At 39.0% G+C, this 14,692-nt stretch overlaps 3 gene segments (V, D, J or C); 1 reads left to right on the forward strand and 2 right to left on the reverse strand.

Annotated features, from left to right (window-relative positions):
* The window catches only part of LOC119503286, a 95,523-nt gene extending 81,392 nt beyond the window's left edge, over positions 1-14,131 (reverse strand). Inside the window, 2 exon segments of the V gene segment in view lie at positions 13,617-13,926; positions 14,034-14,131. Of these exon segments, the coding sequence occupies positions 13,617-13,926; positions 14,034-14,085 (362 nt within the window).
* Positions 1-14,692, forward strand: part of LOC119503289 — a 99,837-nt gene that overhangs the window by 83,680 nt on the left and 1,465 nt on the right. Inside the window, 1 exon segment of the V gene segment in view lies at positions 102-139. Coding sequence covers positions 102-139 — 38 coding nt within the window.
* Positions 1,305-3,924, reverse strand: LOC119503295. The segment is given in 2 exon segments: positions 1,305-2,982; positions 3,199-3,924. Coding segments are annotated over 2 exon segments (363 nt in total).

Below are 14,692 nucleotides of genomic sequence, written 5' to 3' on the forward strand. Positions count from 1 at the left end.
GGAATGTGTTTGGTGAGTTTGTTTGTGTCAAAGTCAGAGAGCCGTGTCTCTCTACAGTGAGAGGTTTTTGTACGGCGGCTCAATGACTTTGTATCACTGTGGTGGACTTTTGGTGGAAGAACCAGACTGGATGTTGGAAGTAAGTCAAATGTTTATTATTTCAGGAGCAATTTGTCTTTGTTTTATTTTATATTCAACAGTGTCAAAATAATATTTGCCTTTCCACTTTCATGGATGACTTTTTCAACATATTTTGTTCTAAGAGACAAAGTTCACTTCAGCAACAGAAATTCAAAAACTCATTGTTACAAAAGTAAAACATTAAACTAGAGGATAAATCATTAATTCCAACTTTAATGTTAAAGTTTCATCTTGAGGGCTTGTAGGTTTAGTTCAGTCTGACAAAGTCAGAGATCCGTGTCTCTCTACAGTGAGAGGTTTTTGTACGGCGGCTCAATGACTTTGTATCACTGTGGTGGACTTTTGGTGGAGGAACCAGACTGGATGTTGGAAGTAAGTTTCTGCTCAAAAATACTAAATATAATATTGTAAAGTTATGTTTTAAATTCAGTTTTTGGATGTTTGAGGCAGATTATAATATCTTGTTTAAATTGTAACACTTATTCTTCTTTTTATTTCTTCTCCTTTATCGTGAGACTAACTCAGAGCAGCTTTACTAAACATTTCTTGACACATTCTTGTCATAGTGAAATTTAACTGATTTGAAAGAAAAAAAAGTTAATTTCTACTTTAAACATGTTTGCTGAGGTTAGTTTTTAAGATTCCACCACAATGATAACTGTTGTTATGATGAATTAAAATGTACTTTATTCCAGTCAAATTTAACAAAGTGAAGATAAAGATCAGTTTTTTCAAATACACAAATTCTGTAATCTTTTTATTGTGTCATATTGTTACAAACTTTTTTTTTTTTAAAATCTATTGTTAGTTTGCTAAATGAAGACTGAAATCCTCCTGAAGAACATTGTATTTATTCAATTAATTTTCTGTATTTGATTATGTTTCCACTACATTGTTTAAAGTCATGTATAGTTAAAGTCTTGGATGATTTTGATGATAAGGTTTTAAAATTTGTCCAACTTTTATACTTATAAAAGTTGGAAAAATACTGCAAATAACTTTATTTGCAGTATAGTTTGCTATGTTTCAGGTCATTGTGTATGATGATTCTCTCTGTGCTGATATGCATGAGAGGCTTCTTAAAGAGAAGTGAAACAATGTGTGAGTGAGTGACTGGTGGAGCAGAAAAAACATCTGACAGAAACTCCTTCAAGGAGAAAATCTTCTTGCTTGTGTTGATGTTTTCAACATTTTAAAACAATAAAGATTTTATCATGTGTATTATAAAAGTGACATGTCTTTTGACTTTCTTTTTTTTGACATATATTATAAATTAGGAACATTAGTCAGAATAAAACAACAGCAACAAGACGATTATTTCCAGATTACTTTTGAATTGTTTTTAGACTGTGGATATTCTGCTATTGTCATTCCAGTTTTATCTATATTCATTAAATTTGATAACAATACACTCGGTGAGAACATTTCAATGGTTAATGACAAAGCTCTCTGTTATTACTCATTTTAACCATCGAAGAAGATCAATATATTATGTTCATGTGCTTTTAAATTGTATGGAGAAATTATTCTTAAATTCTGAATTTACAAAAGTGGAAATACTAGAAAGGATTTTCCGGATTAGAAATAAATAACAGGCTATCATCTTCATAAAGTGATATAACATGAATATAATTGGAGTACAACATGTAATAATATTTAAATGAGACAGTGTAACTTCACCAAAAGACTTGACACAAAAGAGAGGACAGCAGTCTCTGTCTCTTCCTGTCTGTCAGCAGAATTTAGAAATGTTTTTTTTCACTGGTTGCAATAACACTGATATTGTTTTAAATCAACAAAGAGCTATTCATCAAATTAACTGAATTCATGCATATTATAAAGTATAACTGCTGTCATATGTGGCTGTCTTACATCTAAACAGTGGATCTGTTTAATCCAAAGAGATTTATTTTGTTTTAGGATCAGGTCACTGGGATTTTATAAATTAAGGTGATGATTTTAGAAATAAATAATGTTCAGTGTCCTACTCTATACTGAATTGTGCTGTAATATAAAGTTTGATGATATCATCCCAAAACTAACAAGACACTAAAACATTTTGAGTATAATGAAATGTATCAACAATACTATACAGTATGAACACATTTTCTTTTGTTTAAAGCTGAAATTCTTTGTTGTTTTTCTAATCTGAATTTTAAGTCTGGTATTTTAAAAGATAAACATAAAAAGGTAACGTTTTGAATTAATTGAATATTTGTATTTACATTTTTTCATTATTTGTTGCAATTTTGCGTAGACTATAATCTTATGAGAGTTGATATTATACAGCTGTGGTTCTGACATTGAGAAATCATATATTTACTCACAAACTAAAAAGAATATATGCTCCCAAAACTATATTTAACAGAAATATGCTTCTTCTTTTTTTTGAGCTGACTGTATTATTGTGGTCTAACATAAAAAAAGAAAAAATGTTTGTTAATCAAATCTCCACTGTTTTAATTTCTGTGCAGCTGTTCAGTCAGATCAGTTCCTCTTTAGCTGAGAGAGGTTTTTGTTCGACGATGTATCATTGTGTGAACGGGAGGCTGCTACACTGCTGACAGTAGTAAACTGCTTCTGCATCTTCAGTCTGAACTCCTCTGATGGTCAGAGTGAAGTCAGTCCCAGATCCACTTCCACTAAAACGGTGTGAAACTCCAGTCTGACGAGCTGTAGCAGAATAAATCAAGAGTTTGGGAGATTCTCCAGGTTTCTGAAGGTACCAGTTAAGGCAGCTGCCAGCACTTGAACTGGCTTTACATCTGATGGAGACAGTCTGTCCTGGAACAACAGACTGAGATCCAGGAGACTGAGTCAGGATGATTTCTCCTGATGAATCTGGAAAACATGATAAAGAGCAGAAGGGTTATTGAGACAAATCCAGTTTGGAGAAAGATGATCAACATCCAAACAGAAGAGTCTCATTTCTTTGACATGGAGAATAGATGGAAGAAGGTAAATGCTGCTTGTCTCAGTGTTTCTCCATCATAGCAGAACATCATTGTGGTAAACCTGGTTGCATCCTGAAGTAAAGTTTTCAAAAGAGAGTCTCACCCTGAACAAGGATCCCCAGGGTGACCAGCAGTAGAATCAGTGGCATCATCATTGTGTCTCTGAAAGGCCTGGACAGCCACTGATCAACACTGGCCTCTTAACGGCTGGGAGCAGAGAGGCAGGACACATATGCAAACACACAGAGTCAGTAAACGGTAGCTGTCCTCAACACATCATGCTGTTTCCCCCTCACTGCTGACAGCTTTGACTATTTAAATCATCGAAGATATAATGCATTAAGAAATTGAGAACTTCAATTGGTTTACATTGGCGGTTGATTGTGTTAAATTGTGTGAAATTAAATAATGCTAAACCACAGATTCTGTAAACAAGGATCTCTGTACTTGGTTTAACTATGTACAAACTTTCTTCAGGGTTAACATGTCATGCCCTGCTCTCCTCTGAGGTTATGTTCTCCTTGTTTCCAGTTTTCAGTAATTATTTCCTATTTTATTTTGGTATCCTCACCTTTGTCTCTTGGGCTGTATCCAAAATCACATACTATACTAGTACGTACTGATTTGGCCGAAATGTAGTATGTAGTATGCAATCAAAAGGAAAATCTACAGTCTGCAAAAAATACCCGGATGTCGTGAGGATTTGGAAAAAATCTCAAGTATGCATCGGACCAGTCTACCTCGTCTACTCTATCCCGCAATGCAAAGCGCTGGAACGGTACAGGTCTATGATCAAAACGGCAGCAGCCAAAAACAGCTCATGTTTAACATTTTTTGTAATTTGCCCAAATGTGCATGTGATTATCATAAAGTGGGCATGTCTGTAAAGGGGAGACTCGTGGGTACCCATAGAAACTATTTTCATTCAAATAGCTTGAGGTCAGAGGTCAAGGGACCCCTTTGAAAATGGCCATGACAAAATTTAGCGTAAGTTTGGAGCGTTATTTATCCTCCTTCCTGACAAGCTAGTATGACATGGTTGGTACCAATAGATTACTTAGATTTTTTCTAGTTTCATAGGATGCCAGTATCTTCACTCTGGCCTTAAAACACAACCTCCAAAAGGTTGATTGCGTTAATGTGTTAAAGAAATTACTGGCATTAAAAGGAATTTCCGTTAACCTGTTATTATCACGTTAACATTGACAGCCCTAGTTCTGAGATATAAACTCCAAACTGTGAATTCAACTTTGCTGTACATATAAAGGAGGAGTGAGTGTAGCAAGAAAAGCTGCTTTGGTTACTGATCAGATTAAGGGACTGAAAGAAGGGAGGATGAGGATATTGTGATGTATAAAAGGATGTTGTCTTCAAACAGGCTGATTTTATGATGTGTGACTGAGAGGTTGGTGCATTTCTTGATGGATGAAACCAGAGTTTTGATTTAAAATTATATATATCATGGAGACACAGGATTTACATGTCATGAGATGTGAGAGTGTGTGTCCTCAGTGAAGTGTGTCAGTCTCTGCAGTAGCTTCCAGCTGCAGCAGTCAGTTCAGTTTCTGTTCAGTCTGACTGAGGGAGGTTTTTGTACGACGCTTTTTCACTGTGTGAACACATTCTGACTGTTGATGTAGTGATAACTCTGACAGTAGTAAACTGCTGCATCTTCAGTCTGGACTCCACTGATGGTCAGAGTGAAGTCAGAGTTTGATCCACTGCCTGTAAAACGATCTGGAATCCCTGATGCTCGAGTGCTAGTAGCGCTAATAAGCAGTTTAGGAGCTTCTCCATCTTTCTGTTGGTACCAGTGTAAATAGCTTGTACTAGAAACCTTGGGAGTGACCCTACAAGTGATGGAGACGGAGCGTCCCAGAGCAGAGCTCACTGCTCCAGGCTGAGTCACTGTGACCTGACCTCTGGACTCTGAGGACACAGAGACAAAAACATAAAGCAGCATCACGGTTTTGTCGGCTTCATTTCAGAGGGACGGATGTTCATAGAGGAGAGGAGTTTGATTCTCTGGACTTTACCTGTGAAGCAGCAGCAGAGGAGAGTCCAGATGAGGACGGAGATCACAGTCATGTTTTTGATGAGGAGGATTTCTGTGGCTTCTGTTGTGATGAAGGACAGCTGTCAGTCATCCAGTGTTCAACTCTCAGGACTATAAACTCTCTCAGAGCACTGGAGCATGGTGCTGCTGATGCAAAGTGGCTTTCTATGGAAATGCTCTGACTGACTCCAACAGGGACTTGGATTACTCTGATGATGCTGTTAATCAATGGATCAATCACTTTATCAGAGTATTGATCAGGAATGTGTCAGTGATCATTTGTATCTTTGATTTCAGTCTGATGGAAACATTTTCATCCAGAATATTTTGTGAATCCCCCTAATTCACTACCACACACATCAACATAACTGTTGGATGGATTTAAACAAAATTATTATTTTTCATAATCTACAATAAACATGTGTTTATCAAAATGATTTACATTTTGCAGCATTCACTGGAGAGTTGTTCTTTAGAAATATCTTAATTCAGTATATTTTACTGAAAAGATCATTAATATTGCTTATAGATGTTTGGCATTTCACATAGAAAAGGTTCAATACATATTCATGATTTGTGAATGGTTTTAAACATGTTAACCAGTTATTACATAAACTGGGTAAACTGGGAATGTGTTTGGTGAGTTTGTTTGTGTCAAAGTCAGAGAGCCGTGTCTCTCTACAGTGAGAGGTTTTTGTACGGCGGCTCAATGACTTTGTATCACTGTGGTGGACTTTTGGTGGAGGAACCAGACTGGATGTTGGAAGTAAGTAAAATGTTTATTATTTCAGGAGCAATTTGTCTTTGTTTTATTTTATATTTAAAGTCTAGAAGAAATATTTGCCTTTACACTTTAATGGATGACTTTTTCAACATATTTTGCTCTAAGAGACAAAGTTCACTTCAGCAATAGAAATTCAAAAACTCACTGTAACAAAAGTAAAACATTAAACTAGAGGATAAATCATTATTTCCAACTTTAATGTTAAAGTTTCATCTTAAGAGGGCTTGTATGTTTAGTTCAGTCTGACAGTCAGAGAGCCACTTTTGGTGGAGGAACCAGACTGGATGTTGGATGTAAGTTTCTGCTCAAAAATACTAAATATAATATTGTAAAGTAATGTTTTAAATTCAGTTTTCGGATGTTTGCGGCAGATAAAATATCTGGTTTAAATTGTAACACTTATTCATATTTTATTTCTCCTCCTTCATCACGGAGACTAACTCAGAGCAGCTTTACTAAACATTTCTTGACACATTCCTGTAATACTGAAAATTAACTTGTAGGGGATTTACAAATGGGAACAGGTTTGGTTATTAGCTAATTAATAAATAATATTCATCGAATTATTATTATTAGTAAGAATTATCAATAAACATTAATAATGAACGTGGCACCACCCTGGAATCAGGGACCAATAACCAAAACGTTAATTTAGTCTCATAAGGGGATTGTTCACTCCAAATGCCAGTATTTAAGCACTACTTTACACTTAGGAGATGAACGGTGAAGGGTGAATCCGAGCACTAACTCTCACAACCAGCTGTTACTACAATATAAATGCACAATAAACACAGACAACTGCTATTTAAAGTAAGACCATTTATTTAAATATAGTGATCTCAATCAACAATAAACAACACTCTAACAACATCAATCTAAATCAATAGTTATTAAACAGTAGTAATTAAAGATTAACAACACTTTTAATAAACAATTGGATGTCCTACAATGCAGCTCTAAGCACTAAACTAGAATTAAACAAAACACAAAAGCAAGAGAAGGTGTGTGTGTGTGTGTGTGTGTGTGTGTGTGTGTGTGAGAGGAGGTGTGTGTATGTGTGTGTGTCTAGGTGTGAAATGGGAGTGTGTGTGTGGAGGAGGAGCAAAGGGGAAGCTCGAGGTGGCGTCACCACGTAAGTGGTTACGTCACGTGAGGGAGGAGTGGCTCGAACGTTACAGACCACGCACAAACGGGATGTAAATCCCACGTGTCTGTAAGGTAATGGGTGTGTAGTAGGAGTGTCTAAGTGTGTGTGTGTGGTGTGGGAGGAGCAAGGGACGCCCGCGGTGGACGTCACCACGTAAGTGGTTACGTCACGTGAGGGAGGAGTTACTCTGGTGGCGGAAGCGCCACGAAAGTTACCGACAATGCACAAACGGGAACGTAAAGTCCCCACGTGGTCGGTAAATTGTGTTTGTTTGTGTGTAGTAGAAGTGGAGAAAAAGAAAGGTGGGGAGCACACAGTGATCACAGTCAAAACAGTAAACACCGCAGCAGCAGGAATCCTAACTGCCGCGTGAGAGATGTAATAGCTGGATTATTATTACTCAGGAGCTCGGCAGGCAAACTCACGTTTGTCAGCTGTGCACTGGTCTTTTACTAATAAACTACAGCTACAGATCTTCACGTTTTGGCAGAAGCTAACACAAGGAGCACACAGTGATCAAACAGTCAGCAACAGTAAACAAAGCATAACAAACAAGCAAAGCAAAGCAAAGCAAGTAAAGTAAACAAAGCAAACAGACGGACTCGGCGGTCCGTATGTTCAGTATAAATCAACAATAGCTATTAACTTATTGGAATACACAATTTCACTAGTCTCTGCCCAGACACAAGCCTCTTACTTGAATCGCTTCTTCGGAGCGATAGTGGAGTATATCGTCGTTAATTGGTCCGGCGGCGTCGCGCAGGCTCGGACAATAACGGGCCGTTATGATGCTCGTCAGCTGATGAACGGCGTGGGCTGGATCTCCGTGTGGCAGCAGAGGGAAAGCAGCCAGAAATGAAGGAAACGGCGGTGCGCACGTTTCTTCCTTCTGCAGGTATGATGATCTCAAAGTCTGATGGACACAACAATAGCTTAACTCGTCCAGCGAGGTCAGGAACTGTGGCTCGGTCTTAAGGTGAACGCGGCAGCGTTGGGTACCTCCTGTAGCAACGTGAAGTCGCAGTGGAAAAGGGGCGAGTTCTCAGGTCGGCGTGCTTTTATCTCCTGTGAGATTGTGGGCGTGTCACCGGAAAGACCCCACATTTCCTGTTAGCCTCATCCAATGGGAGCCATTGTTTGGATTCAAAATGAAATCTCGCACTTAGGTGAGATTTCAAGAGCTGGCAGTTAGGGTTCCTGCTGTTATCAGGCTTCTGATTTCCCATGTAGGCCCCAAGGCTCTTTGTCTCTCAGGGACCTGGTCAGGCCCTGGTGAGGTCCCTACAAACTGATTTGAAAGAAAAAAAGTTAAATTCTACTTTAAATGGTAAATGGACTTGGACTTATATAGCGCTTTTCTAGTCTTCCGACCACTCAAAGCGCTTTACACTACATGTCAGTATTCACCCATTCACACACACATTCATACACTGATGACAGAGGCTACTAAGGTGCCAAATTTGCCCATCAGGATCTAATCTAGATACTCATTCACACACCGATGGCTATGCCTTCGGGAGCAATTTGGGGTTAAGTGTCTTGCTCAAGGACACATCGACATGTGACCCGGAGCAGCCGGGGATCGAACCACCGACCTTCCGATTGGTGGACAACCTGCTCTACCCTCTGAGCCACAGCCGCCCATAACCGCCCATTAACATGTTTGCTGAGGTTAGTTTTTAATATTCCTCCACAGTGATATCTGTTGTTATGATGAATTAAAATGTGCTTTTCTCAAGTCAAATTGAACAGAGATCAGTATCTGCAAATGCACAAATTCAGTTTTATTTCTATTGTGTCATATTGTTACAAACTTTTTTTTAAATCTATTGTTAGTTTGCTAAATGAAGACTGAAATCCTCCTGAGGAACATTTATTTTTTCACCTCATTTTCTGTATTAGCTTATGTTTCCACAACCTTCCTTAAAGTCATGTACAGTTAAGGTCTTGGATGATTTTGATGAGAAAATTTTAAAATTTGTCCAAATTGTAATATTTTATTTGCAGTGTAGTTTGCTATGTTTCAGTTCATTGTGTATGATGATTCTCTCTGTGCTGATATACATCAGAGGCTTCTTAAAGGGAAGTGAAACAATGTGTGAGTGAGTGACTGGTGGAGCAGAAAAAACATCTGACAGAAACTCATTCAAGGAGAAAATCATCTCTCACACAGTAAAGGTGTCCAAGTGTCTGGTGGTTGATTGACAGCTGTGTGGTCCCTGTCCTCTAAGCTGATTGGTGTCTCCTAGGTGATGTCCGTCCCACCCTGACGGTGCTGCCTCCCTCCAGTGAGGAGCTGCAGCAGGGAAGGCCACACTCATGTGCCTGGCCAACAAGGGCTTACCCTCAGACTGGAGTCTGGCCTGGAAGGGGAACGGCAGCGGCAGCATCAGCTGGGAGGAGAGCAGGAGCCCCGGGGTGCTGGAGAAGGACGGCCACTACAGCTGGAGCAGAACCCTGAGGCTCCCTGCAGACCAGTGGAGGAAGGTGGGCTCTGTGACCTGTGAAGCCACCCAGGGCTCCCAGACTCCGCTCTCAGAGACACTGAGGAGAGACCAGTGTTCCCAGTCCTGACATGACTCACTGGTTTTACTCTGATACTGCTCTCAGTCACTGCAACAATGTCTCTCTCTGTCTGTGTGTTTTTCTTTCCCTCACTCACTGTCTAATCACGTTTCACTGATAAAGTTACTTGATTGTTGTAATTCTGATTATTTCAACACAATAAAGACCTTTTTTGGCAAATCAGTTGTTTTCATGTTATTGTAAAAGTAACAGATGTAGCTGTTTTAATAGATTCATTAACTCCAGAAAGATTTAACTAAACTGAGTTTAACATTATTTAAATTGATTAAAGTGTCTTAAGAAATAAACTATGAGTTCATATAATGCCATGTTTAATACACCTGATATTCTGAAAGAAAAACAAACAAACACTAATCAGATAATCATAATTTTAAGGGTTAATGTGACTCCAATATGATAGAAGTAAATTCATTCTTTATTCCAGATTACTTCAAGCTTCTGTGACTGCAGAAAATTGATTCATTACAATGGTTGCATTTTTGTTTTTTTTTTGCAACAGAACTGATTGTTTTAAGTATTTTTAGGAAAATCAGATATACTGTATATATCTCATAAATGGAGTGTGTCATTGGGAGTCTCTCTCGTGTGGAGACAGTTTTAGAAGTGTCCAGAAAGTAAACTGGGAAAAAAAAGTTCGGAAACTTGTGTTTGATGGATTATTTCTCTGCTATTACAATGATAATTGGCGTTGTATTTTACATCGTTGGAAAGCCTGTTTATTTACCTTCACAATGATGTCCAACTTGTAAGGATCATGCATTTGTGGGATGAGCAGCACAGCTGATTATGTGGGTAGCGCCCAAGAAATATTTGCCCAAATGCTCTGTCAATGGTAAACAGTGTATTCTCCTGTTGGTATTGACTCTTGTTTTGAGTTGTTTGGTGGATTGGATGATTGAACTCTCTATCAGTAACAAGGATCAAACAAGACATATTGGCTATTTTACACTTTATTCATTTAATACACCGTCAGGAGCCTCAGTAGCGGTGGAAGATCCATACGTAGCCACAACAGCCTGGCACCTCCTCCTCATGCTGGTCACTAACCTGGTCACACGTTGCTGTGGGATGGCGTTCCATTCCTCAACCAGGATTTGTTGCAGATCAGCCAGCATGGTTGTGTTGGCCACTCTTACACGTACAGCAGACCCAAGCTGATCCCACAAGTGTTGAATTTGCTTGAGGTCTGGACTCTTGGCAGGCCGTTCCATTCTCTCTACTCCCACATTGTGGAGGTAGTCTGTGATAACCTTGGCTCTGTGGGGGCGAGCGTTGTCATCTTGGACGATGAAGTTAGGTCCCAGATTGTGGAGATATGGGATCGCCACTGGCTGCAGAATCTCATCCCGATATCTCACTGCATTGAGATGGCCTTCAATGATGACAAGCCTTGTTTTGCCAGTGAGGGAGATGCCCCCCCCACACCATGACACTGCCCCCACCAAAAGCTGTTACTCAATCGGTACAACAATCAGCATAGCGTTCTCTGCGTCGTCTCCATACTTTGACCCTGCCATCCAACTTTGGCAGACAGAACCTGGACTCATCACTGAACATGACATTCCCCCACATGTTCAGGTTCCATTGTCTGTGTTGTCGACACCAGCGCAAACGGGCCTGACGGTGAAGGGCAGTCATTGCAGGCTTCCTGGTAGCCTTATGAGAATACACTGTTTACCATTGGCAGAGCATTTTGGAACATTTTTCTTGGGCGCTACCCACATAATCAGCTGTGCTGCTCATCCCACAAATGCATGATCCTTACAAGTTGGACATCATTGTGAAGGTAAATAAACAGACTTTCCAACCATGTAAAATACAATGCCAATTAGCATTGTAACAACAGAGAAATAATCCACCAAACACAAGTTTCAGAACTTTTTTTTCCTAGTCTATAATGAATTTGAATAAACTACATAGTCTGAGAATGTTGTATTGCATTTGAATTATTTAGCAGAATATCATCAGCATATTATATCACCATAGTTTCATTATCAGCAGAGTGATCTCAAAATATAACATAACTCATGTGTTTTAGTAAGAACACAAGCTCATTAAAACCATGTGAAGTTTTTACATTTGCTGTAAACTAAACTGTAAGACTTGAATATGAATAAAATGAATTTAAAATTTGAATTACCTTGAAGCAAATGTAATAAGAAATATTTTATTTCACAGCTCAACAAACTGTTATTGTTTGTATCTGTATTACTGTATCTACTTTTCAACTCATCTACAATAGATGTAGTTTGATCAGTTTAAATATATTGTTTAATGCCCTATTTTAACAAAATTACCATTATAACTTTGTACAGTATGAAGAGTATTTCCTGACAATATTCTGTTATTTGGATTTCATTGTCAGTCAAACTTCTTAAGTGTCTGTATTTCTGTGAAGCTGTTCATTAAGATCAGTTCCTCTTTAGCTGAGGGAGGTTTTTGTACGACGTTGTATCACTGTGTGAACGGTGTGCTGTTATCCTGCTGACAGTAATAAACTCCTGCATCTTCAGTCTGAACTCCACTGATGGTCAGAGTGTAATCAGTGTAGTCAGTCCCTGAGTGAATTCCACTGAAACGATCAGAAACTCCAGAGAAACGATTTGTAGCAGAATAAATCAAGAGTTTAGGAGCTTCTCCAGGTTTCTGAAGGTACCACTGCACTTCATTGCCAACACTTGAACTGGCTTTACATCTGATGGAGACAGTCTGCCCTGGAACAACAGACTGAGATCCAGGAGACTGGGTCAGGATGATTTCTCCTGATGAATCTGGAAAACATGAAAAAGAGCAGAAGGGTTATTGAGACAAATCCAGTTTGGAGAAAGATGATCAACATCCAAACAGAAGAGTCTCATCTCTTTAACATAGAGAATAGATGGAAGAAGGTTAACGCTGCTTGTCTCAGTGGTTCTCCATCATAGCAGAACATCATTGTGGTGAACCTGGTTGCATCCTGAAGTAAAGTTTTCAGAAGAGAGTCTCACCCTGAACAAGGAGCCCCAGGGTGGCCAGCAGTACAATCAGTGACATCATCATTGTGTCTCTGAAAGGCCTGGACAGCCACTGATCAACACTGGCCTCTTAACGGCTGGGAGCAGAGAGGCAGGACACATATGCAAACACACAGAGTCAGTGAACTGTAGCTGTCCTCAACACATCATGCTGTTTCCCCCTCACTGTTGACAGCTTTGACTATTTAAATTAGCGAAGATATAATACGTTAAGAAACTGACGACTTTAATTGGTTTACATTGGTAATTAGAGTGATGTTGATTCTTTTAAATTAGTAAGCCCTTTTATAGTTTTCATCATCTAGCCAATATTAATTTTTTATTCTAGTTCCATAAACACAATTACTGGTTTGAAACGAAATAATCCAAAAAAAAGGAATTTCCGTTAACCTGTTATTATCACGTTAACATTGACAGCCTTAGTGCTGAGATATAAACTCCAAACTGTGAATTCAACTTTGCTATACATATAAAAGAGGAGTGAGTGTAACAAAAAAAGCTGCTTTGGTTACTGATCAGATTAAGGGCCTGAAAGAAGGGAGAATGAGGATATTGTGATGTATAAAAGGATGGCATCTGCAAATAGGCTGATTTTATGATGTGTGACTGAGATGTTGGTGCATTTCTTGATGGAAGAAACCAGAAGTTCAATTTAAAATGGAATAAGTCATGTAGACACAGGATCTACATGTCTACTGGATCTTTGTAAATACATTTGTACTGATGTAAACTTATCATTAAAGATACGGAGGGTGAACAGGGTCGTTGTTTCTGAAAAAAAAATTAGATGTGAGAGTGTGTGTGTGTGTGTGTGTGTGTGTCCTCAGTGAAGTGTGTCAGTCTCTGCAGTACCTTCCAGCTGCAGCAGTCAGTTCAGTTTCTGTTCAGTCTGACTGAGGGAGGTTTTTGTACAACGCTTTTTCACTGTGTGAACACATGCTGACTGTTGATGTAGTGATAACTCTGACAGTAGTAAACTGCTGCATCTTCAGTCTGGACTCCACTGATGGTCAGAGTGAAGTCAGAGTTTGATCCACTGCCTGTAAAACGATCTGGAATCCCTGATGCTCGAGTGCTAGTAATGTAAATAAGCAGTTTAGGAGTTTCTCCATCTTTCTGTTGGTACCAGTGTAAATAGCTTGAGCCATGAACCTGCTGACTGGTCCTACATGTGATGGAGACGGAGCTTCCCAGAGCAGAGCTCACTGCTCCAGGCTGAGTCACTGTGATCTGACCTCTGGACTCTAAGGACACAGAGACAAAAACATAAAGCAGCGTCAAGGTTTTGTCGGCTTCATTTCAGAGGGACGGATGTTCATAGAGGAGAGGAGTTTGATTCTCTGGACTTTACCTGTGAAGCAGCAGCAGAGGAGAGTCCAGATGAGGACGGAGATCACAGTCATGTTTTTGATGAGGAGGATTTCTGTGGCTTCTGTTGTGATGAAGGACAGCTGTCAGTCATCCAGTGTTCAACTCTCAGGACTATAAACTCTCCCAGAGCACTGGAGCATGGTGCTGCTGATGCAAAGTGGCTCTCTATGGAAATGCTTGGACTGACTCCAACAGGGACTTGGATTACTCTGATGATGCTGTTTATCAATGGATCAATCACTTTATCAGAGTATTGATCAGGAGTGTGTCAGTGATCAATTGTATCTTTGGTTTGAGTCTGATGGACACATTTTCTTCCAGAATATTTTGTGAATTCCCCCTAATTCACTACCACACAAATCAACATCACTGTTGGACGAATTTAAACAAAATTATTATTTATCATAATCTACAATAAACATGTGTTTATGATCATTATTTACATTTTGGAGCATTCATTGGAGAGTTGTTCTTTAGAAAAATCTTAATTCAGTATATTTTACTGAAAAGGACATTAATATTTCTTATAGATGTTTAGCATTTCAGGTAGAAAAGGTTCAATACATATTCATGATTTGTGAATGGTTTTAAAAGTGTTAACCAGTTATTACATAAACTGGGTAAATTGGGAATGTGTTT

This window comes from Sebastes umbrosus, chromosome 15 (genome assembly GCF_015220745.1).
Source record: "Sebastes umbrosus isolate fSebUmb1 chromosome 15, fSebUmb1.pri, whole genome shotgun sequence".
NCBI classification, from domain to species: domain Eukaryota; kingdom Metazoa; phylum Chordata; class Actinopteri; order Perciformes; family Sebastidae; genus Sebastes; species Sebastes umbrosus.